Source organism: Spea bombifrons, chromosome 11, assembly GCF_027358695.1.
Source record: "Spea bombifrons isolate aSpeBom1 chromosome 11, aSpeBom1.2.pri, whole genome shotgun sequence".
In the NCBI taxonomy this organism is placed as follows: Eukaryota; Metazoa; Chordata; class Amphibia; order Anura; family Pelobatidae; genus Spea; species Spea bombifrons.
Window position 1 is genome coordinate 35,122,454 of NC_071097.1, and position 25,240 is coordinate 35,147,693.

Sequence of the window (25,240 nt, forward strand, 5' to 3'; positions counted from 1 at the left end):
GTTATTTCTTGTTACCATAGCAACACATGGGATTTCTGAAAACGAAATTGTTGGACGAATTGCGACGATTTACAGGGAAAATCTAGATTTTTCTATAAATGCATATTGTGGGGGATTGAATATACAGCTGATCGTTAAGCCCCGAGAATATAAGGAAGCGTAATAATAAGCGAGCATCTCTTGTGCGTACCTTCTGGTCTTGGCTATACGCCAGGATCCAGTCCTCCTGCTTGGGGTGGAAGAGGAGGCTGTGGATGTAAAAGTTCAGTCGGTATTTCTGATACGTGGCCCCTTCATCCGAGCTGATCATCAGACTGCTCTCTATCTCCGGATCCGTCAGGAGCATGATCTACAAAAACAATAACGACGACGGGTGACAAATCATATCAGATATCAGTGATTATTACTAGAAACACAGAGCCTGCCGGCAGATCGGCCCCATTCGGCCCCCCGTCTAAACTCAAACCTTAATCAGCCGTTGGTCTCGTCTTAGATTCAGGAGCCGTATGTCTATCCCATGCATGTTTAATCCCCTCACTGTATTACCCTCAACCACTTCTGCTGGGAGGCTGTTCCACTTATCCACCACCCTCTCAGTAAAGTAATATTATTATTATTATTATTGTTATGTTTTATTGATACTCCTGGGAGAAAAAAGTAGAGCAGTTAATGAAGCAATGTAACCTGCTCTTCTTGGGTCATTATGTTATTTCCTCTTAGAACATGCACCCCAACAAACATAGCTAAGGCCAAAGAGCTTGCACTCTAACCACCAGGTATACAGTGCCGGGGGTTATATTACTGTATACAGCGCTAGGGGTTATATTACTGTATACAGCGCTGGGGGGTTATATTACTGTATACAGCGCTGGGGGATATATTACTGTATACAGCGCTGGGGGGTTATATTACTGTATACAGCGCTGGGGGCTTATATTACTGTATACAGCGCTGGGGGATATATTACTGTATACAGTGCTGGGGGTTATATTACTGTATACAGCGCTGGGGGTTATATTACTGTATACAGCGCTGGGGGTTATATTACTGTATACAGTGCTGGGGGGGTTATATTACTGTATACAGCGCTGGGGGGTTATATTACTGTATACAGCGCTGGGGGGTTATATTACTGTATACAGCGCTGGGGGTTATATTACTGTATACAGTGCTGGGGGGTTATATTACTGTATACAGCGCTGGGGGTTATATTACTGTATACAGCGCTGGGGGATATATTACTGTATACAGCGCTGGGGGTTATATTACTGTATACAGCGTTGGGGGTTATATTTTTCCCATGGGCTTCCTCTTATATAGGGTAGGCATGCGGCTATCCTAATATCAGATGGAGAACCAAGTAAGGTTTGAGGTTTCGCAGCAGAGTTGAGAAGTTATATTGCTCTTTGCCGCTCCGTACTGAATATAAGACAAGCAGTAATATAATATTTGAGATAAAACGGGTAGAGCGGCTCTCAGATGTTTCCATCCTACAGAAATCACCAAATCGCTTTATTCTCTGATACAATGTTACAAATTCCGAGTAACAGAGTAAGTGAGGATTTATTTCCATTTCTTTTCGCGTCGCATTCCCGCTGACTTTTGCCGGTCCTGATAGATTAATTGCTTTTCACAGCCAGTCAATAAATTCAGCCCAGACCCCTGAAAGCAAACTCCATGCGGCAATTTGTCATCTTCCCAAGAAAGAGGAAGAAACTTTATTTGTTTCGCTTTTTTCCTTTTTTTGATGAACGAGCCCCGGATTCAGTTTTTTAGATCTTAAGCATTTGATATCAGACTTGGCTAAAAAAAAACAACAAATGTAAAGTTTACTTTATTGACATTAACCCTCTCCAACCCGGGCTCTTTAAAGGAATCTACTTTATTAACAACGATTCAATAAAATCTGATGATCAGCACAATCAGTAATGCATACCTCCCAAGTGCCCCAGTTTTTTTTGGAATAGTCCTTTGTAGCTGCCCCTGTGTCCTGTTTTCACAGACAGTGAGTATGGATGCACTTGACCCCCCCAAAAAAAATAAATCCACTGGAGCGGCGGAGGGAGAAACAGAAGGCTTAGATTAACTAGACATAGAGAGGAGAAAAAACTGTAGTTGGGAGTGCAGCAAAAAACTTTTATAATTCTATACACCCCCCTGCTGTGAAAGTGGTTTGGTCTGCTTTGTTCTTCACTCTGGCAGCTGCTCCTTCACAGACACAGAGTCCTTGCTTGCGCAGGGACACAGTTTGCAAGCCACAGACACAAGGTAGTTTATTTCAAGCATGTATTGCAGCTACGATTAGTTATTTCTAGGCTGATTGTTTTTCCTGCTGTAAACCTTATCAGTCGTGGGTCTCGTCTTAGATTCAGGAGCCGCATGCCCGTCCCATGCATGTTTAATACCCTCACTGTATTACCTTCTACCACCTCTGCTGAGAGGCCATGCTACTTATCTACCACCCCCTCAGTACAATAAAATATCCCTACGTTACACACAAGCCTTTGACTCTCTGGCCATATGAATTAAACAAGAAGCGTAAAGTACAGACGTAGAACACCGCGTTCACCCAGCATTCCGAGCTCCTAGAATATAAAGATTTATTTTCTTTTTATCTAAGTTGGATCACAGACTTCTTCTTTTTTTTGAGTTAATATTTTTTGTTTTTTGGTTTCTTTTATTTTTCTTAAATAACACAAATACATACAGAGAGCTGATTATGGTGATTATCCGCTGTCGATATCACTCACGCCTCCAGAATCTTTTCTGTAAAGCACCTTCTCACCTCTGCAAATAATACGCCTCCCTCTACACTTGCTTCTTCTTTCCCACAATCTCCGGCTTTGCCCGCTCTCCGAAGAATTACTTTTTGCCACCAAGTGGCAAGCGCTCAATCAGGCTGCCTCCGCCGTGCGTCCCCCCCCCGTGCTCCCCGCTTACCTCCTACTCCCCCATTTGACCTCTGACTGATTGATCCTCCTCTGTCAAAAAACCTCCATTATCTAACATTCTTAAAACCCGAACACCTAATATCTGTATTTTTCCAAATCACAGCAACAAAACAAAAAAAAAACAACCCAAAAAACAACTTAAATCCGGTCCATGAATAAAACATAAAACAGATAAAAAAGAAAAGTTTTTCATGTTTAAACATTCGAGTAAAAGCATTCCAGGTACTTTAAAACTGTGTTTTAGAGTGTTTTATGTTAAATTGTTTCATAAAGTGTCTTTACTGAACTAGCAGAGAGACGTACTCAGAATTTACGCGTCCCGTAGGAAATCTCGGCAACTTAAGACTTTCAAAATTCTAAGTATTTAAGGGACAATCCATCACGTTAAAGCATATGGGGGGGGCTGAGTGGTCTCTTTAAATGAACCTTGGAAGAAATGGATTTGGCTGAACAAATCTGCTTACGGGTGGACATGCGCGGTATACTCGCCATAAGACAGCTCCATCGCTGGCTTGCACTAGAGTTCCAGTTGGTCTAATGAGACTGCACACTGTGCAAGAGAAGCCCCCTTGCCGTCTGTTGCTGTTTGGGGGCAGTAATATGTCTCTTTTTGAGTCTTTGTATCCCCCCCAGGAACCTTAAGGGGGATTACAAGCCTTTTATCCAGTACAGAGCAAAAGGAGGGAATAAAACCAGTAGATTGCGATTCAAATGGGGAGCTGAGACAAGGCAACCAATAAATGGCGAGAGGGTTGCACAGAGGGACCAATGAACAGCAGGTGGTGAGTGGAAGCACCCGCTACGGGGTGGGGAAAATGGCAGCCAATGGCTGAAAGAGTCTGTTCTTTAAATATGACCAATCAGAGGGCCGCTTACTATCCCCATCAGCCCCGGACAGTCCATCTCGCCATCGTCAGCACTTGGCGGCCGGTGGCCTTAAAGTGCCGTCAACCCCAAGTCCGGCTCACTTGCTGAATCCCCCGCCAGGACTCTCACTTCCATCATTCCACTTAATCCTAAAATACTTTCACAATCGCTTCAAATTAATTATTTTTCTTTTTCCTCTGGATAAAAAAAAATCAATCAGTTTTGTGCATCAACAATATTGGCCAAATACCGTAATAATGACATAAAATTGTTATTTGGAGGCTGGTAAGAAGAAGATCGTTCTAGAATCGCACAGTTATCTCATCTGCTCAGACAAAGAGCAAAAAAACAACTGTTATCAAAATTAACAATAAGGGTACAAAAAAAGTACATTTCCAGGGAATCCACCAAAATATTATATTTATAGAGTCTGTTTTTGATGCGGAAAATTGCGATGGGACGGAGTTCTTTTATTTGCCTTCTAAGGTGGCCGGGGCATTTAAAAACTAACAAAAGTACCTAAAAAAACGAGTCAGCTGGACACCATCGACAGGAATCCGACACTAAAGGAATAATAGAATAATGAGAATTTCTCGCGATAAAAAGCATATTATGAAGCTTTTATTACGCTGGCTCATACAGCTCCTAGAAAGGAATTTTATGATCTTAATAAAGAAGAAATGGTAAAAATGTTAGCGATTTAAGACCAAAAAAACAAAGATTCACCCCAGACTAAAGAAAATGTGTAATTTTAAGGGTCGTCACCCAGCACTGGGCAAGCTTCGTTGCTTGCTGTCAATGTCTGACGCTCTATAAAACCCTTGTCAGGTTGTCCTTAAACAGGGGTCTCATGCTGGTATCACCCCCTTTAACATTATTTAAAGGGACAGTTTAATGTCCCTGACACCCTCACTAAAGAAGAACGATTGTCCAACGATTCTTGCCATTGATTGGCTACTTTGGGATCTTTTAGGCTCCCGCTACCCTCGGGGGATGCGGCCAGGACTACCCGCTGACATCAGTCGCCGGTCCTTCTGACAGATGTAACTCTGACAGATTTTACCAAAGTAGCATTATTACTCCTTAGAAGGGAATGAATTAATTGCCAATCACCAATTATTGTATATTGCTAATGTTTGCCCACTAAGCCACAGGGTTTTTACCCAAACGAAGGGCCAGATTCTCAGGGCCACGTGGTCTGGAGCCAACATTCATGTTGGACTCTCATACCTGATCATCCCAACTGATCCCTTTTCTGCTTACTGTATCACATACGAAAACCCTGCTTGAATACAGGTGACTTCAGTCAGAATACTTTTTATCTTTTACTGACAAGTCATGGTTTTCAATAGGTCATTCGAATAATAGGATCTGCGTGGTGTGCTATTAAAGGGTTAATGTTTGAAGAATCCGAGAGTAAGCCGTTTAGAATGAGACCAAGGTTATACTATTTGGCAAACAGTCCTTCTGTCCAGGACTCAACAGCATTATTATATATTATAGAATTATAGAATATTATATTCTATTAAAATTATTATTATTATATATTATATTCTATTATTATTATTATTATTATTATTATTATTATTATTATTATTATTATTATTATTATATATTATATTCTATTATTATTATATATTATATTCTATTATTATTATATATTATATTCTATTATTATTATATATTATATTCCATTATTATTATTATATATTATATTCTATTATTATTATTATATATTATATTCTATTATTATATATTATATCCTATTATTATTATTATATATTATATTCTATTATTATTATTATATATGATATTCTATTATTATATATTATATTCTATTATTATTATTATTATATATTATATTCTATTATTATTATTATTATTATTATTATTATTATTATTATTATTATTATTATTATTATATATTATATTCTATTATTATTATATATTATATTCTATTATTATTATATATTATATTCTATTATTATTATATATTATATTCCATTATTATTATTATATATTATATTCTATTATTATTATTATATATTATATTCTATTATTATATATTATATCCTATTATTATTATTATTATATATTATATTCTATTATTATTATTATATATGATATTCTATTATTATATATTATATTCTATTATTATTATTATTATTATATATTATATTCTATTATTATTATTATATATTATATTCTATTATTATAGAATGTTATTCTCATTATTCAAGCTAAAATACATGAATAAAATATATGTTTTATTTCATTGGCACCATGTAATACGAGCGCAGTAAGCTTTTCATCTTGTACTGTAACAATGTATTCTTATTGGTTGTATTGAAGACCATAACTTCCAGAATTAAATTTAAGCTCTTGACCTACAAAGCCCCGAACGACGCTGCACCCCATAGATCTCTGCTCCTATCTCGAAATCCTCTCCTCCCCGCCGTCTTCGATTTTCCCTTGACTCGTGTCTGTCTTCTGCCGTTATCACCGCTTCCCACTAACGTCTCCAGGATTTTGCCGATGCTTCACCTATTCCCTGGAATTCCCAGACTCTTCTCTGCTTAGCTTAAATCTAAAGGTTCACCGAAGCTTACAATCTATCCTTCTATTACCCTCAGCCTGCATCCTGAAGATATAATCCGTCCTTCCCACCTTCGAGATCTCCCGGCCGCTGACCACTCCATGTCACTCTTGCTCGTAGAGTCTTTCTCATTCCCACTCAACCTCCTAATAGATTGTAAGCTCACAACAGCAGGGCTCTCTTCTCATTTGCACCAGTACGTCTTAAAGTGTTGAACCTTAAAAATAGTCATTTCCAATGTTTTTCAGATATGGGCAAAAGTTTTTACTCGGTCGTCCTTCTGAGGTTAAATGGTCCATGGCATGGTCCATGGGGTCATTATTTGGTGTAGTTGACCACCAGTACCCCTTTCACCCATCCATGGATGGCCCTTATTAAAATTCCTCCACAAAGTTGCCATTGGCTATTAATTAAAAGAAAATAGAAATTGTTAAATTTCCCCAAAAAAGACTTTTTTTGCCTGATTCCATCTAAAAACAAGACCCCCGAGTTCCCGAAAGTCCATGTCACCTTCAATCATTTTCTATGTTGGCTCAATAAAAAGTATCAACTTCAACTAAAGACTCAGTATCTGAACGTATAAACTCACACTTGAGTTTTATTGATTTTTCCTTTAAATACAGAATATCAGTCCTTCTGACAATAAGGGTTCCCATAATAAGTGTGAAATTAAATGAAGACGCAGCAGAACCCGCGAAGCATTTACCCAATCCATACTTCGGTGTTAAACCACTCTTGATTTATTTTTAATTGCAGGCAAATGCATTTTCTTCCAATTACAATCTTATTTATTGGGCAGTAATATTTATGATGTTTTTTAATGTTATTTTATGGGAATGCCGTTTGCCGAGCTGCGGATCTATATGAGAATGGATTCACGGCGCGCTGCTGTGCTATTTCGAGTTAATAGGGTTTACCGAGCGAGACCTAAAACCGTTGCGTTCCGCTTGGCAGGCGCCCAGCGCCGTAATTATTAAGTGGGTCTTGTCACAGTTCTAGCAAAACCTTGTATTTTGCCTTCTGCTTTCGACGCTGAAGCATAGGATTACACGGAGACATGAAAAGGTGAATCGATACAACATGCTTTTCTTTAACAAAGACAGTTTTCTTATCCAAATTTCGCGGAAAGTTTGAGCTGGAAATATATAGTTGGGGTTTTTTTTTAAAAAAAGAACCCAAAACCGCTTAAAAAGTTCTTAATCCTCTTTGCTTCCTACAGAATAATGAATTGTTATTATACCCCCTTTGGAGGTTTTTTAAGTGCAGAATCTCAGCCTCCCTGTTGAGGGATTTATAAGTTGGCTCTTCAAGTTAAAGGTTGTTCTTAATGGGTCGGATCTCGTATTTTCCGACAAATTGTTGGTCAGTGTTATTACAGGAATGTTCTCATGGTGGTGGGTGATGCACCTGACTTGGTTTCAAAGACGTTTATGGTTGAGTCACCTTGACCATTAACTCATCGAGGGTATGAAAGACACTCGTTCATGAACAAGTTGGGCTTAATGCCTTGTCTTTGGCATCTTTCTCTCTTGGAGAACTTCAGAGGTGGACTACAAGGACCACCTTCCTTCTAAACCAAACGCAATCGCCAAAATGTATCCAAAACAGAAGCACTTCATCTCAACAGAGTCCCTTACATTCTCAGTAACAGTGCAGTTCCTCTTGCCCCTACTTTCTTTCAGAGCTGGGCAAAAAAGTCATGGTTTCTTCACGCTGTAGGATTTGGGAATGCCTTCTGCGGAAGTAGTGGAACGTTGACCGTTGACTGATGTCGCGATGCATGCAGCTGCTATCCTTCCGTAGTGGGGTAACCCTCATGACCCATGCAACTGGTTTTAGTAACTCTAGTCTGGAACATTTTAGTCCGAGAATGTTTTCTTGGGCTAGAAAAGGGGAATTTTTCTCGTAATTTTCAGAATATGGGCAGACGTTTCTGCACTTCTCTGCCGTTGTGGCCCCCACGGACACAGATATATCTGGAGGTCTGCAATGGAAGGTCATAGAAGCCAGTTGAGGACTATAGCTCCACGTGAAGGGATCACCATCCATCTGTACTTGCACATAAGATCTCATTCTTGAGCTCATGCCCAAGCCCTTCTCAGTAACTGATATTTTAGACTTAAGAATTGATCATTTTTTCCCTTTTTTCTTTTATTGGTTTCATCCCAGAAAACACACAGTTTACGCTCTTAATTTTTTTTTTATAGTCTTCTCTAATTTTTTATACAGTATGTCCAACACTGCCCAACTCACTAAAAATGAGATGGTACGTTTGGAAATGTTGACGTCTGATCCGTAGCATCTGGGATGCCAGCTGTACCACGGGTCATTCACATCACAGGGGCATCTAGAACGCGTTCTTGCCGCTGCCATCCCTTCTGCTGTTTTTGGATAAAGACCAGGCAGTTGGTTTGCTCCGTGCTAATATATATTTTTTTTGTGTGCAAGTGCAAGTTTTTTTCCCCAAAGGTCACTTAAACAGTTTTTATGCTGAGAATCGAGCGATTAAAAATGAATCTATATATATTTATGCCACGAGGCAATAACAGAACGGTCACATTTCTTCTACATTTGTCTACAAATTTGTTTGGGGATGCAGTTGGCAAAAATTATTGATATTTTTTAATGATATCAAAGTGTCCTGTTTTTGTATGTATAAAAAAAATGGAGCCCATCTTTTAGGACTTGAAGTTGGCTTCGTCAGGGCGTTAGTAGTATTAAGGTTCCGAGAGAGATGAAGAGTACGGGCTTTGTCATTAAGGGGTTAAATTGGATTGTAGACGTCAGACACCTGTGTAACTATGACATCACACGATTAAGTCACACAGAGAGTTCCCCCCCGAGAAAGGCTCAATGCCTTTACAAGAACAATAGAGGGCTGGCGATGGCGAGGAGACGCACTGGGCAGGCATCAGTCACTTGTCTGCAGAGCTGTCGCTTCTAATGCTTTTCATGGAGTGCCGGCAAGCAAAGTGACTGACGCAGCCCGCAAAGCCTGCCCATCAATCAGACGTAGTAACCGTGGAGGATTTCATAAGTTATTAAAACAACATCTTTTTTTTATTTCATGTTATTTTTATGTTCTGACTCATTAGTCTTGGGATAAAAGCCCTGAAATAAAGCTCTTCACATTTTATGGAATGGATTAATCGTGCCGGCTCGGCCATTCTGCGGGAACGCTCACTGTCCTAATGCACCATACGGATTTTCTTTTGTGTAGCCTGCATACATTTTTTATAAAAAACATTAAAGCTCGCCAATAAATGCCTGCCGCTTGCATCGATGGCCTCCATCCCCCACTGATGTTGGATTATGACTCCTAAAACACGCAAAGAATCACTTATTCATTTTATTATTTTTAAGGCCGTATTAAGAAGTACATGGCACTGATCTCCTATTATCTAAAATAGACAAAAATGGTCACTTTTGTTTTAGGGGGTGTGGTTGGAGGTGTGGCCTGGGCGGGGGCTTCACTCAGACTTTTTATACCGCTTTGAGCCCTGTTGATGGCTATTTGTGTAACTGAGTGGGGCATTTAGAAGCAGAGTAACGGCTTTTATTTGCACAGTAGTTTTGTGCATTCAGATTTGTACATATTTTAATGAATTTTTGGCAATTTTGTGAATTGGTACGAATGTCTGGGAACGAGGAGGGAGTGAGAAAGCGTGAGTGATAGTGTGAGAGAGTATGAATAAGCATGAGAGAGTGAATGAGTGACAATAAATTCTGTTTCCAAATGTAAAAAAAAGCCCTTGGAATTTTATCCGTACAGAAAGAGCAGGAAACAAAATTAGACCAAAAATGAAACAAAAAACTAGTTTTTGGTCCATTTTCACGAGTCTATTACCCCATTTAATTTATAAAGTCATTTTCTGCTGTTTCTATACACATTATCGGGGCTTTTAGGGCCGTAGAACCCTGCGATCCCCTCATACCCAGCAAACATTCTGACCTCCTAGGAAAGAGGGGCATCGGGGGAGGAGAGAGGGTCATCAGGGGAGAAATGGGGGACACAGGGGCTTGGGGTCTAAAGAAGTCTCCTAAACAGGGCCACTTGCAGTCTGGCAAGAACAGTCAATTGCCCCCCAGGGAAGCTTCTTTTTTGTTTTACTTGCAGTTCCACACATATCCACTAGGTAAACTTTAATGTATAAAGCCGTTCCCTGCTGTTTCTATACACATTATCGGGGCTTTTAGGGCTGTAGAACCCTGCGATACCCTCATACCCAGCAAACATTCTGACCTCCTAGAAAAGAGGGACATCAGGGGAGGAAAGAGGCCACGCCATTGGCTGTTTAGTCCCCAGTCTGTCACCGGCAGTACTATTTATCATATTCAGCTACACTGTGGCTACCTGGGGGTAATGAGAGTTATCCTATAAGTACAGTATAATCACAATCATTTAGAAATCATTTGGTGAAAGCATTTAGACTAACGAGACGCAAACCGAGAATAATAATAGTATCAGCAAGGAAACTGCAGGTTCGGCGGCACACATACGTTGAAGGGCAATTTCTAAACAACAGGTGACTTTCATATAATAAATGTAATCATTAATCGCGGTAAGAAAATAATCATGCTTTATTCCCCTTGTTTCTGGATTATAAATACCATTCGCTGGATTGGGAATGAATCCCCTGCATTTTAATCTAAAGGTAATTTGTCGGCATTTGATGACCCGCTGCCAATATAAATCCTCGGAGATTACGGTTGGCTTTTATTCTACAAACACGTGATTGATATATTCCATTAGCGGGTAATTATTGATGATCACTCTACTTCATCTTGAAGACCATGGCCCCTCTGGGGACGGATGTTTGCTATAGATCTGAGTAGGTCATAGATCAGGAATTCAGGTTTAACATCATCCAAAAGGTTCTTCGTGTATTGGTCGTATCACTTGAAGAAGAAGAAAACACCATAAAAATACTGTTTTGTTTTATTGTAAATCACATAATTTATCAGTTGATTATTATTATTATGATTTATTATTATTATTATTTTTATTATTATTTTATTTATTATAAATTATTATTTATTATGTTAGTCCAACCTATTAGAGAAATACATGCAGAAATCTCACACAATTATTTCCCATTAAAGCCAAAAAAGGATACAATGTATCCTCCATCCAATTGGTGCCATGGATGTACCAGACATAGTATTTAATCAACCTATCGTCATGTTTTTGGAGGATCCCAGTAGAAGCTTGCAAGATACTATGGTCCAAAATTCTTGGATGTCTCAGGTCAGATGTCTCAGGTCAGATGTCTCAGGTCAGATGTCTCAGGTCAGATGTCTCAGGTCAGATGTCTCAGGTCAGATCTCTCAGGTCAGATGGGGAAATCAAACGGCTCCAGACGGCTCCAGGTATTTTGTGTCTTATGCTTAACTTTAATATTTTTGGACTTATCTCATTCATTTGGGCCAAAGGTGAGGGTATTCAACGATCATCGATGAAGCATATTATTTTTTTTTCTTTCCCGTTTAACTATGAAGGGGATGGACAATGCTTTTTATTGTCTACCCTCCACCTACCTGTGGATTTACAGGTAGCGAGGTCGGAAGGTACATGTATTTTTTTTTATTTGCAGCCTCCATGTATCCCGTAACCCTTTTTATTAACCCCATCCCATTAAAGACAGTAATGATCATAGGCAGGGTAATGATCATGGGTGGGCTCTATAAACCCATCAAGGCTAATGAATTGGCTCCTATTGCTTGCGTGGTGGGGCATCATGGTCCCGCTCCTGGGGTTTTAGGTGACACTGGACTTTTTTTCTTAAAAAATAAAATATGTATTTAATTTTTTTTTAAAAAATAAATAATATTGATTTTTATTATTGTTTATTATTTTGCAAGTTGCAGGCAAGGACATGAAGTTTCATCTAACGCACAACCCCTTGCATTCATCTCTTAAAGTTGTATACACTCATATGTACCCAACATGTTGACTTTCTCGATATAATAATCATCTATATTTTCGAAAGGCTGATTAAAATGCTAGAACGTAAGCAACGTAATTGAACCATTTGTAATATCACCATCTGTTTCAGTTTTTAGATATTTCTGTTATGCGATTCTCATTATCTCCGTGTATTTCAAACACATGCAGCTGGAGGCAGAGAACCCAAAACGAGCTTCAAATCAATACAGAAAGTGATATTTAAAAAAAAAAAGTTAATACAGAATCTAAACTGAAAATACTTATCACAAATGTGGCTACATTGCATTTAGGAAGTAACGACCCATAGTGGGACCCTTTTATTTTGGGTGGTATGATTAGCGGTGTGGACAGGGACGGGGCTTCACCAAGAATTTATTTTGTAACTTTTTGACTGATGGATAGCTATATATGAAGAATAAAAATTTTTATGCAATTTAATTTACAGTATTAAGCCACTTCTGCAGAATTTATGCAAATTAATGTGGCTTTTTGGCTGTAGAACCCCCATGCCCCCTAAAATTTCTGAACTTCTAGAAAAGAGGTGCATCAGGCGAGGATGGAGGGGAACCCGCCAGCATAATCAATCAATTCCCTGTGCTCCCATAATCAATCGATTTCCAAAGTTTCTCTCATTCCTCCACCCTTACAAAGGCTGCATGGACCAATCAACAGCGACCAGCAATTTAACAGTGAAGAGATAACTTAATGAGGATGAATAATTTTGCAGATCCTGAGGACAGCCAGATGGCAGCCCCCATGATAAACATATAAGAGGAGATCAATACATATTATTTATTTTAATCTGTAAGCCCCGTTAAATGGCTTTGTAGAACTGGCAAATGTAGGGTTTGAGTGATAGATCCACTCCCTGCAGACCAACGTGACAATGGGTGATTTTATATTATATTACAATATATAACGTCTTCACTAGAGAAGGAACGTCAGATAGCCTTTGACACGTTTGGTTATTGCAGTACGAGAGGCAATGGTCTGGGTTAGAGCCGTAATCCTTAGCTTTTCAGTGTCACGTTGTATTAATACATCTCGGAATGGAGGTGAACCCTGCACTGAGCGGCATATTCTGTCCGGATAACTTCAATACCACAAGCAGAATCACTTTCTAACTACAGCAGATATCCTGGCTTCTTTTTTAAACACGTTAGCCAGAAGACCTTTGTGAAAAGTGAAAGGTGCTATCCGTGCCAATAAAAGAGATTTATAATATATATATAAATATATATATATATATGAAATAACATCGCTGCTTCTAGCTGGCAACACAATGTTTATTCTACAGCTTGTGGTGTGACATACATTCTACAATACTAATCCATGCAAATTAAAGATTCCATCCCATTTTCTCTGTTGAATTTAACAATTGTATCAATTAAAGCAATAATAGAAAAAATTATGAATGCCCAGAATGCCAGAAACTTGTAGTTCAGGTCTATTCATTAAAAATCAGGCATTGCATGCGCACCCTAAAACCAATATGCATAGTCACTAAGATTTTGTTGGTTGAAAGGACATGAGAGCGCCCATCGTTTTTTGTGATCTTCAGGCGAGGGCATACATGATCAAAGGGAAGTCTCATCTCCTCACCTGAAACATGCAACATTTTCAAACCCCCTTTACAACACACCAATTATATGGGAAAAAACCCAAACAGAATGGGGGTATCCAGGGTCCCCTATTAACCAAGGTGGGTTAATGATCAACACCCTTCCCTTACCTAAATTATACGCTATTGAATAATTAGTGACATACTCTTATTTACTACCACATTCACAAAGGGGTGGATTCTTATCAAATCATAATTTATTAAAAACTATATTGATCGACACATACTAGCTGCAACAACAAATATATATATATATATATTTAACGCAGTAAAGTGTAATCAGACATAAAAAATAATGTAATGAGCTTCTGCTGTGGCACTGGCATGCGCTAACGTTTTCCTTTGATAGAGATGTTAAACTTGTGCGTGCATTTGACTAGTCGGGTTATGTGCCCTGCAAGCTAAATTGCTTATTTTGAACACGATTTTAAGGTGCAATCTTCCATTTCAGCAAAAGTCTGGACTTTTTGTCCAACATGTGAACTTCTGTTAATATTTAAAATGTTTAAGTCCCAGTTTCTTCATACATCAACATTCTTAACATGCACTTTTTGAGTTGGGAATGATAAAATGTCATCTGGGGAACATCGGCTTATGAAAAGTAGTTTGTCCTCAGCTGTCAACATAAATGTCTCGTTCACCCTGACACCACATTCTGTGCTTTAAAAAAAAAAGCAAAGTTTCAATTTTTTAGAGTGACTTTTAGCTTTAACATTTCCTCTCGTTTGGCATAATGTTTCCAAAAGTGTTTTCGTGAGTTTGTTTGGCACAAATCTGCAGATCTCTCTGCCCTCTCACAGCTGAAAGATTACCCTTAAATGTTGAGAGGCTTCCAAGGCGCAGACCTACAATTTGTGAACAGAACAAAGCTTAGCCGACGTTCATCTGGCCAAATGAATATAATTCATTTGATACAATTCCAGCGTGAAACTCTTCTATTACTGAATAAGAACATCATTAAATATAATGGAATCAAAATTAGGTAGATGAATAGATAGATGGATGAATGAATGGATAGATTGATGGATGAATGAATGGATAGGTGGATGAATGCATAGACGTATTGATGAATGGATAGATGGATGGATGAATGAATGAATGAATGGATGGATGAATGAATAGATAGATAGATTGGTAGGATAGCGATTGGGCCACCACCACTACCCCTGAAGTATGTGGTGTCCAACATTGGGTTCTAGGAGAAAGACCATTATCACCTTTGTTGAATATAAGATGTCTATGAATGATTTCTTGAAGACAGACCAACACACACCTTGAATGTTTAGTGTTTCTCACTTTTAGGAGAGAGGCCATTGCAGACCTTGAGTATTTACCGTCCGTGGCATGGTTCTTGGACCATCAATGACCTCAATTACATTGTGTCTCCAGTTGTGTTCTAGAAGACAAACCACTGCTAGTTTCCCCAGTCCAACCAGGGTTTGGAAATTACTTTAATTGGTCATTGGAACACGAGAAATACCCTCTATAGCAAATGGAAGATATCGGAGAAGAAGTTCACACACTTTATCTTTAAATAACCTCTTCTAATTGCCCCCTCTATTGTGCCGAACTAAACATTTAAATCCTATTGCTGACATTTAAATTCCAACCAGACAATTTATTCAATAAGAACTTAGACCCACGTTGTTCCTCAAGCGGTGAACTTTGGCCTTTGACGCCAATTAAATCCCTTTTGCTCTTACGCCTACGGAATGGTGCGATAATTGGTGGAGCGCTATAGAAAAAGACAAGTTCAGAAAATATTTTCACATCAAAAAAATCCATAAAAAATTTTGAATTTATCTTCAATCTGTGTCGCAATAAAAAATATCTGATCAGAAGCACCAAACACATATAAAAGAACATACACCATGTATAGCATAAACGCCCAGTAATATATAAATATATAACGTGAGAAGGCATTCAATAATCTTATTTTCAAAGAATTTCCTTGACAACGAGAGGATATTTGAGGCCACTTCTTTTTTTTTTTGTTGATTATACATTCTTTAGAAGCTATTGAACCTGCGGCAATGGCTATAAGGTTCTATATCTCGCCCGTGGTTGTTTCCAATTATAAACTTACCGTATTTGCTCGATTATAAGACGACCCTGATTATAAGACGACCCCCCAAAATCTGAATATTAACTTAGGAAAAAAAGAAAAAGCCTGAATATAAGACGACCCCAAAGGAAAAAAGTTTTACCAGTAAATGTTAATTCATGTAAACTATTTTTTTTTAATAAAAGCTATGATTGAGAAAAAGATTTTTTTTGTTTTTATTTCTTGTATTTTCCAACCTGTCCCCCAGTTACGCACATCTGCCCCCAGGCTTGCCACTCCAATATGGCACTGTGGCCCATGATATGCCTTTTAACCCTCTATATGCCACTGTGCCCCATGGTATGCCTTTTGACCCCCTATGTGCCACTCTGCCTCCAGAAATGCCTTATACCCCTATATCCCATTCTGGCATTTAGGGGGTTAAAATGCATATTATGGGGCAGAGTGGCATATAGGGAGGTATAAGGCATTTCAGGAGGCAGAGTGACATTATGGGAGTTAAAAGGCATTGTATAGAGCACTCTGCCTCCAGAAATGCCTTATACCCCTATATGCCACTCTGCCATTTAGGGGGTTAAAAGGCATATTATGGGGCAGAGTGGCATATAGGGAGGTATAAGGCATTTCAGGAGGCAGAGTGCGCTATTAAATCCCCCCTTAACGCCACTCCAGAAATGCCCTATGCCCCCATTTAACACACACACACACCCTATACCCCCATTTAACTAACTAACACACACACACACACACACTCTCTCTCTCTCTCCCCCCCTCTCTCACCCCCCTTCCCCCCCCCTCTCTCACCCCCCTTCCCCCGCTCTCCCCCCTCTCTTACCGGTGCTTCCAGCCGGGGCAGCGGGTTGACGTCGCCTTCTGCTGCAGCCGGAAGGATGTGTGGCTAGCAGCGGGGGTTTGTATGCGTCCGTCGCGTATACTTTCCCCGGCTGTCAGAGATCAAAGTTCCCCGCACCGGTGCGGCACCGGTGCGGGGAACTCTAATCTCTGACAGTCGGGGAAGGTCTATGCGACGGACGCAGACAACCCCCGCTGCTAGCCACACCTCCTTCCGGCTGCAGCGGACGTTGTCTACGCGGATCGCGTAGACGTCAACCCGCTGCCCCGGCAACGCAGTAGGAAGCAAGGAAGCACCGGTAAGTGTGTGTATGATGGGGGGGGGGGTGAGACAGGAGGATCCAGGTCCCCTGCAGCAGTGCGGGGGATCTGGATCTTAGTCTCCTAATCAGACCTCTATTTGAGGTCTGATTAGAAGACGACCCCGATTAGAAGACGAGGGGTATTTTTCAGAGCATTTGCTCTGAAAAAAACCTCGTCTTATAATCGAGCAAATACGGTATAATTGGGAAATAATTGCAACATTGTATACGGTAGGAGCAGTCATCTAAACTTCCTGTTCTCAGGATCTGAATGATTATTCCTCCCCATTAAGTTATCGCTTCCCTATTGTTAAGTTGTTGATTGCAGATGTAAGGATGGGGCTACAAAAACGTATAGGAAATTAAGCAGATAATGCTAGATCTGCCACAGGCTGCCAGCAGTCTCAACTTCAAACAAAAAGTACAATATATAGGTAGTTTCAATGAATAAATAAAAAATATGTTATGTTATTTTGCCACAACCCTTCCCTAATTAATTATGATATGACATCATATGCCAACATTCCTAACCTGCATTTCAATGCTAAAAAACATTAAAAAAAAAACTAAAAAGAGATGTAAAATATTTTCTTAAAGTGTAAGTTGTGTTCCTATTATACAAGTATTTTATTTCTAGGTGTTTTTTTTTAAAAAAAGACAAAATATACTAAAAAATTCCCGCGATGGTAGAACTTTCACAGAACTGGTGCTAAAAATATGTGTTATTGCTTGCAAGTACTGACAAAGGGTGCAAAAGTGTGCTATGATCCCGTTCTTTGCCTCTCGGTTGTTATAGATTTTCAATAAAAAATGAGTTGGTTTTTAACATCATCAACATCTACTGTTTATAGGAAATTGCTGAAAAGTCATTGCGACCTCTGAGGCTTTCTAGAATTGTTGGGATGCGTAGGGTGCTTTACTCTCGTATCGCTGGGAAGTATGCCAGGTTATACTCCGTTTTTAGCTCCTTCATTTAATAAAAATAAAAATTTTAGATATGGTTTTACTTTTTAATGTTCATAGCATAAGGCAGTTCAAACAGCTTCTTGGAACTCCCGTTCCACCACTGATGGTGGGCTTAGGGTCAAAGCAGGGTGGACAACATGAGGTCCATCAGTTATTGTTAGGCTACACAAATTTTGCATCCATACTTAATTTAAGTTATCCAATGGAGCTGTGACCTTATCTAGGACTCTCCGCACAGCATGCGGAAAGCGATGTGACATTGTAGATTATTCCGTGGGAAAGCCCCAGCTCAACACCTTTACCCTCTACTCTTCAGAGTCCCTGGTTTGGTCAGCATAGATTCACACGTTGAAAGTCCCCATTATGAAACATTGGTCAAGACAGTCCGCAATGGGGCGTAATCTCGATTGCCAGGACTGTGCGGAGCTATACGGAGCCACCAGGAACCAACCAACTAACTGGTGAGTTGCAATGGCTCATCTAGAGTCTTAACACGGGATCTTGGCACATGGGGCAAGTTCAGAGCCCCGAGCTGATGTTGCATCAGCTTCTAGAAGTAGTTAAAACCACAAGGAGACACGAGGGCAATGGCGGTGGGCAGCCCTCACCTTGCAACATCTGGAGCGGTTGGCCTTCTTGCCCTCTGTAAGTCACAGCCCTGGGTCCCTCTCATTGCAACTCACCCGGAAAATCCAGGTTAAAAAGCATGGGGTGTCGAGAAAGGCCAAACCATTGGCTATACAATGGGGTGGATACAAAGTGTCATTATTCAAAACCAAGATCAAGTGTCCTTCTTATGAAAAGAACATCGGAATAACTGAAGGAAAACGAGCATTAAATCTAAATACGCAGCACTTATCATGAAAGGGAAATTTCAACTTTCTGTCAAGACTTTGATAACGAGTCACTTTCTCTGATACACGCGCTCCGCGACGGGGACTGAAGCCGGGAGCCTTCATAACATTAGCAAGAACTTTTCTAAAGTGCATTAAATCGAATAAAGCAGCTATAATTTAGAAAAGCGGCTCCATTGTTCCGCGTGCGTTCTTTTCTTTTCTAAATCAATCTGTTTCACATTTTTAAGAATCCCAGCTCAGGATCTTTCATTCATTAATTGTGTTAGGCCAGCTTGAGACTTCCAGAGAGACAATACATAATCCCACATATATTATTCCATTGTGCCGTGTATTGTTTACAGTGCTTGTGACTATATAGCGGTATGTCACGGCTGGCAGGGCTTTACGACTCCATGATTTATTATTTTAACCCCTTAAGGACAACAGGCAGTCCCTAAACCCATTGAAAACAATGCATTTCTGAGCCCGTACATGTACGGGCTTTGTCATGAAGGGGTTAAAGATCGTAATCAAAACACTTGAAGAAATAAAAAAGAACAGAGAAGTCCATTGGTGGAAATCATACAATATGTATGTGAATACAATCTGTCAACCCACACAAAGACAACGAGCGAGCAGAACTTAAATCTTACAACTAATTAGCTTTCTCTTGCATCTGGATTTCGCAGAGCTTAAATTTAAGATGAACCCGAGTAAATAATTCATGTTATATTTTCTATTTTTTTGTTGTTGACTTAATTATATTCGAACCAAAATTCATTTGTGGATGTTTACCCTGATGTATTAGCTTTTTTTTTAAAAAAAAAACTGTGACATAAATAATAATCACAGTATTGGCAGACAATCAATTTTCATTTGCTTTGGAGGTAGGGGGGGAAAAAGCCTGGAAAATATGAAGAAAAGAGAGAGAGAATGGCAAAGAAAAGAAAGGGAAGGAGAAGATAAAGGGAAAAAAGAAATTAGGAGATTAGAAAGGAAAATGGAAAGAAAAATGAAAAGAGAACGCGTACGCCTCAACATTTCAGGTATCTAAATATGGACGCTTGTGTTGGGGATGTGGATAGGGATAGAACCCCCGGAGAAATCCATCACGGCATCAAAGCGTCACAAGGTGGCCATGTAGGGGGTCTTAGCTGGAGCTGCACAGACCTCCATTGCTTTTACAGCGCCCTAAGGCGATCAGAGGAGACCAGAAATCCCATCAACTGACCTATGATTCCCACTGCCTACAAAAGTGAGACAGTGGGCAGCTATGGCTGATAGTGCCTGAAAGTCATGATTGTCCCCCAAAATCAGGCACACTTTGGGACCTATGTGAAAGGGATAGGTAACAAGAAAAGAGAAAGGACGTAAGGGAGAGGAAAGAGGAGAAAAGAGGGAGAAAGAGATAGGAAGAAAATAAATATGATTTAGCAATAGATTATATTTCACTATAAGAATTAAAATGAATTTTGCCATATATTATATGCTTTTCAAATCCCTTTACAATACTGGACTTGTTTCTCCTCTTTACTTTTGCGACCTATCAAATTTTGACAATAATTAAAAAAATGTAACATCCCTTTTTAATTAACACGATGCACCGTGGAAATCCAGCTTGCCATTTTAAACCCAAACATAACATTTTAGGCACAATCTTCAGAACACATGAGTGATTTTAAACATTAAAAAAAATAGTGAATTTTTACAAGAATCGGGATTTAAAGAAGAAAGCGCTTAAAAAAAAATGTAACCATATCGGCAGTCAGCCATTGGGCGCCTTTCTCGGGGAACATAATGGCTGTAATTAGATATTAGAAATTAACTTGATGGGCATGATTCAGAGCACAGAGCCTAATGGACCTCAGCTAATAGTATTGATCCCATGAGAAATAGATAAATGGAAGAAAGCGGAATGCGAGGGGATTAAATTCTTCTGAGCCTTTGCCAAAAAGCCTACTGTGGCCTGGGTGCTCAAGGAAGCTCTGGTTGGTCTCAATATTTTACTGAGAAGGTGGTAGATGAGTAGGACAGCCTACCAGCAGAAGTGGTGGAGGGCATCTAGAAACGCATAAGACCCATTTGGCTGATAAGATCCATCCAGTCTCTCCATCTTTCCTGCTGTAAAGACTGAAACCTTAATCAGTTGTTGGGATTTTATTAATGGAGCGCAGTGAGTATCCTTTATGGGCACAAGTGAGGAATGAGGTCCACGTCTGGACTCACCTTTCCGTTTGGGGAGGACACCAAGAGATACTCGAAGGGTGGCCCAAGATACGCAGAGGTTTGAGAACTCAACCAAGACCGTATAGCCGCTTAACACCCCACCCTACGGTGCGGCCACGCTCAGGAGCATCTCAAGTTTGTGTCAACACGGAGGAAACATCTCCATCGACATAACTTTATAACATTTTGACTCAAATTCTTTGGTCTCTTCGTTATCACGTATCTCATAATGTATGGAGGTTTTGATTTCTGCTTTAGGTAAACGCCACCCAAATTTATTGTGCTGGAGCGCAGAATGAAGGATGATAGTAATACGGCTCGTGATTAAAAAGGAGATTAATCTATACCGGTCCATAAGGTAAATGAATGTCATGTCTCATTCCTCGCGCATTAGCCGTAAGTTATGGAATATATACCTCGTCAGATGGTAGCAAAATGTCAGTTTATCTTGGTAGAGAAAAGGTGTCACGACCCATTAAGAGAGACGTATATTATCCCCTATATATTATCTTACACTTGGCTACCCCGTCTTATTCCTACTCCATAAAAACTAGTCATAAAGTCACTTTAAATACATGTGAGTGTAAAAAGCCCTGCTATCAGCGCAATAAATATCTTGCTCCACAAATCCAGAGAAGTCGTTTGCTTTATCTAATTCAATCGCTTAAAAATTCTGTCCACATCTCACCTGAGGGGGGGTGTCGTGTGGGGGTAATTAAATAGCCCTGTGGGGGTATATGGCTATTTATACCCCCTCTGCCAACACCTGTTACTGGCATAGAGGAAAGGGAGGCACAGGATAGAGTCCGTGCCCCTTCAAAAAGGTGATATATTTTTTAATTTTTTAATTTAACTTTTTTTTTTTTAAAAAAAAAAATAATAATTTTAGCCCCCACTTCATCTGGGGGGTGGGGCAAAGGGGTAACTTTTTAACTGCAAGGAAAACTTTTATTAACCATTCTACTAGAAACAGGATTGGGAGGAGAGAAAAGCACAGCTTGGGCTCTGTGTCTCCCGTAAGGATTTTTTATATATAATTTAATTCATTAGCAGGAGATGAGGTAAAGGGGGTATAAAGGGTGGCAGTTGTCTCCCTCTTGGCAAATAGGGAGTCCAGGGGAAATTGCGCAAATTAATGCAAGTTTTTTTAACCCGTTTCTAACAGGAATGTTTTTGAATTGCTGTACCCTTTGTGCTCTGCGGTGTTTGTGTTCAGCTGTAATTTTCTTCTTTTTCATTTACTGTACTCACACTAATTATACATTTTTAGGACAATATATATATATATACAATAATTCTACTTATATTAACAAATTCACTATAAAAATATAATAAAATGTGGTGATACCACCCACACATCTGTCTGTTTAGGGGCCACATTTGGGAGATGGGCAATTCAGTTTTTCAACTTGGAATTTTGGTCAAACTGTGCCTCTGTCCTATTCGGGACATCTTTGAAGCCAGACAATTCACGTTACCTCCACAAACACGATATCAAGCAACACCAGCTGAGCGAAAAAAAACCACAGCTGACCTTTCTAAGCTCATTTAACCCCATGGCGTGCTAGCTACATCAATAGTTAGACTGGCACCCCTATCATTCAGAGGCCCTGATCCTCCTTGGTTTATCCAGCCCCGAGAGTATCCGATACTTAGGGTAGGTATGAGATACTTTGTTGCCAAAGGTTTATAAGCAAGATGCATACTAAAGGGTAATAAAAAAGAGAATGTTTGTGTTTAGATGTTACCAAGAAAGATTTTCTATGCGCATATATTAATGTTTTATTGAAATGACTAAGCCGGCCGAGCTGATTTTATGCTATGATCTATTACGGTGTTATACTGTATTTGGTGACTCTAGGTAATATGTAAATATGAGTGTATATATGGTATATATATATCTATATATATATATATATATACAAATCTTTAGTAAACAGAGGCTCATGAGGACCATGGACTAACGTAGCTTCACTGATTAGAAGACATCCCCAGGTGCTGACCTTTAAGATCTCGGATCTGTAAACATCTATAGCACTAATGGAGCGATATCCCGCCGTGACTTAATAAATTGCATGATAACATTTGCAGAAAAAGTAGACTTCAAACTCAAGCTGAATTCTGATGCGATGCCTGGAATCTCCCTGTCAAACTGCGCTTAAAATATGACCTTTTACGTGATGCTTTTACCGGTCCCTCCATATCTCAGCCGTGGAGATACCGATACATAACACATTTACTTCTATTTTAAACGTTTCTTCTAGCAAACTATTGGGAGAGAAGTTGAAATATAAGTGGTCACATTTCGCATTGTCCATCATCTGATCTAGGGAAGGCGAGGTGGGCCCGGCACTTTAAGGCCAGCGGGCGCCCAACGACGCCCTGTGCACTCCAGGACACAAGACGCCACTGGAGCCGGGAGGATGGAGCTCTGTGTGGATGGAGTGATTCCGACCAGCAGTCCACAAGCACATGCCCTGGGTGCCAAATGGCCAGTTAAGGCCTATTTACCACTGTATACAATGTATCAATCCGTGATTAATATTATTTATTGATCTACTTGACATCATCTTATTCTGTTGCGGGAGCCGCCATGTTGCTGCCCCATCACATGGTTTAACACCCCCCCTCGCCACAAGATATTTGTGATAATAGCGGCTGGAAATAATCTCTAGCACCAGAAGCTCATGCGGGGTCCGCTAAAACGATGCAAGGAGAAAACAGGAAGCGGCTTGCAACTTCCTGCTCGGGCTGACAGGAGGGAGAGAACAGGAAGCGGCTTCAAACTTCCTGCATTCTAATCTACACTGAGGGATCATGGGAAATAATTAGCATGGGATGCCCCCTCTTTAGTATTGCTGGAGGCAGCTAGAAAATGTAAATCTGAAAAATGTAAAAAAACAAAATTAATTTTAAATTAAAAAAAAGTAAGAGGTGATTTATGTTTAAATATGTATTTTTTTAAATCTGTTAGAAAACTTCATGTTTTTTTCTGATTTGTGCATTTACCAGCATCAGAAAAAAATATATATATATAGATATTTTTTGACTTTCATAATTGAAAGTATTTATTTATTTTTTAAATTCTACCTTTTTTTTCCTGACACCCGTGTTCTTTTCAGCTTCTGCGAAATAATTTTGCAAATGCGATGCTGAAACGTTAAATGTTATTTTCCGTAACGTGTCAATAAGCTGGCCCGGTTGCGTGGAAACCCGGCCTCTGCGTCTTTATATAAAACCCTAATCGGCTGTTAATGAATCCTTTAATGAATTTGGTGACTGAAGCTCAAATCCGCAAGGTTTTCCATCAGCCGTCTCCTCCTCTCCCTCCGCGATGACAAAAGGGACTCATTAACTCAAAAAAAGGATTCATCGATAACTAAAAAAAAATGTTAAATAGGGCAAAGAGACCGGAAAAAAAATGAAGAAGCAGTGTGGTAACCTCCAAAAAGCTCGTGTATTTATAGCTCCGCTTCCAAAACCCTAACGAGCCGCTCCATCAAGTGAGGAGAACGGCCGCCAGGAACACAAAATTGCTTTCGTGTCCATTTGTTTTCGCGATTTTTATTCCCCGCAGCCGTAGGCCTCGTGTCAACAGTAATAGACTCGGGGACAGAAAAGGTTATTCGAGCCCTAAATAACGCGGCGTTCCTACCTTGCGCTTATTTGTAGGGCAGACGTAAAGATAGCTCAGGATGGTCTTTAATCCAACTTTATCGTTCAGCTTCTCGTACGTCGTCCCGTAGTCCGTGGATCTGCAAGAAACCAAAATGCAAAAGGAGAATCTTTATTAACCTCGTTACGGTCAGACTAGGAGGCAGAGAACATGCGCTGACGCCGATAACGATTGATAAACGCTCGTTATTACATCCCAAACCCAGCCAGTTTGAAGCACAAAAACTATAAAGGCGAAGTCTCCGTGAGCATAAACCCCAGCGCTGTATACAGTAATATAACCCCCAGCGCTGTATACAGTAATATAACCCCCAGCGCTGTATACAGTAATATAAC

At 39.7% G+C, this 25,240-nt stretch overlaps 1 protein-coding gene across 1 annotated transcript in view; it reads right to left on the bottom strand.

The window, feature by feature from the left end:
- The window catches only part of SORCS1 (sortilin related VPS10 domain containing receptor 1), a 226,156-nt gene that overhangs the window by 99,112 nt on the left and 101,804 nt on the right, over positions 1-25,240 (bottom strand). Inside the window, exons 3-4 of the mRNA XM_053450012.1 lie at positions 24,885-24,984; positions 191-349 (exon numbers count right to left, since the gene is read on the bottom strand). Of these exons, the coding sequence (XP_053305987.1) occupies positions 191-349; positions 24,885-24,984 (259 nt within the window). The remainder of the gene's footprint in view (positions 1-190; positions 350-24,884; positions 24,985-25,240) is intronic.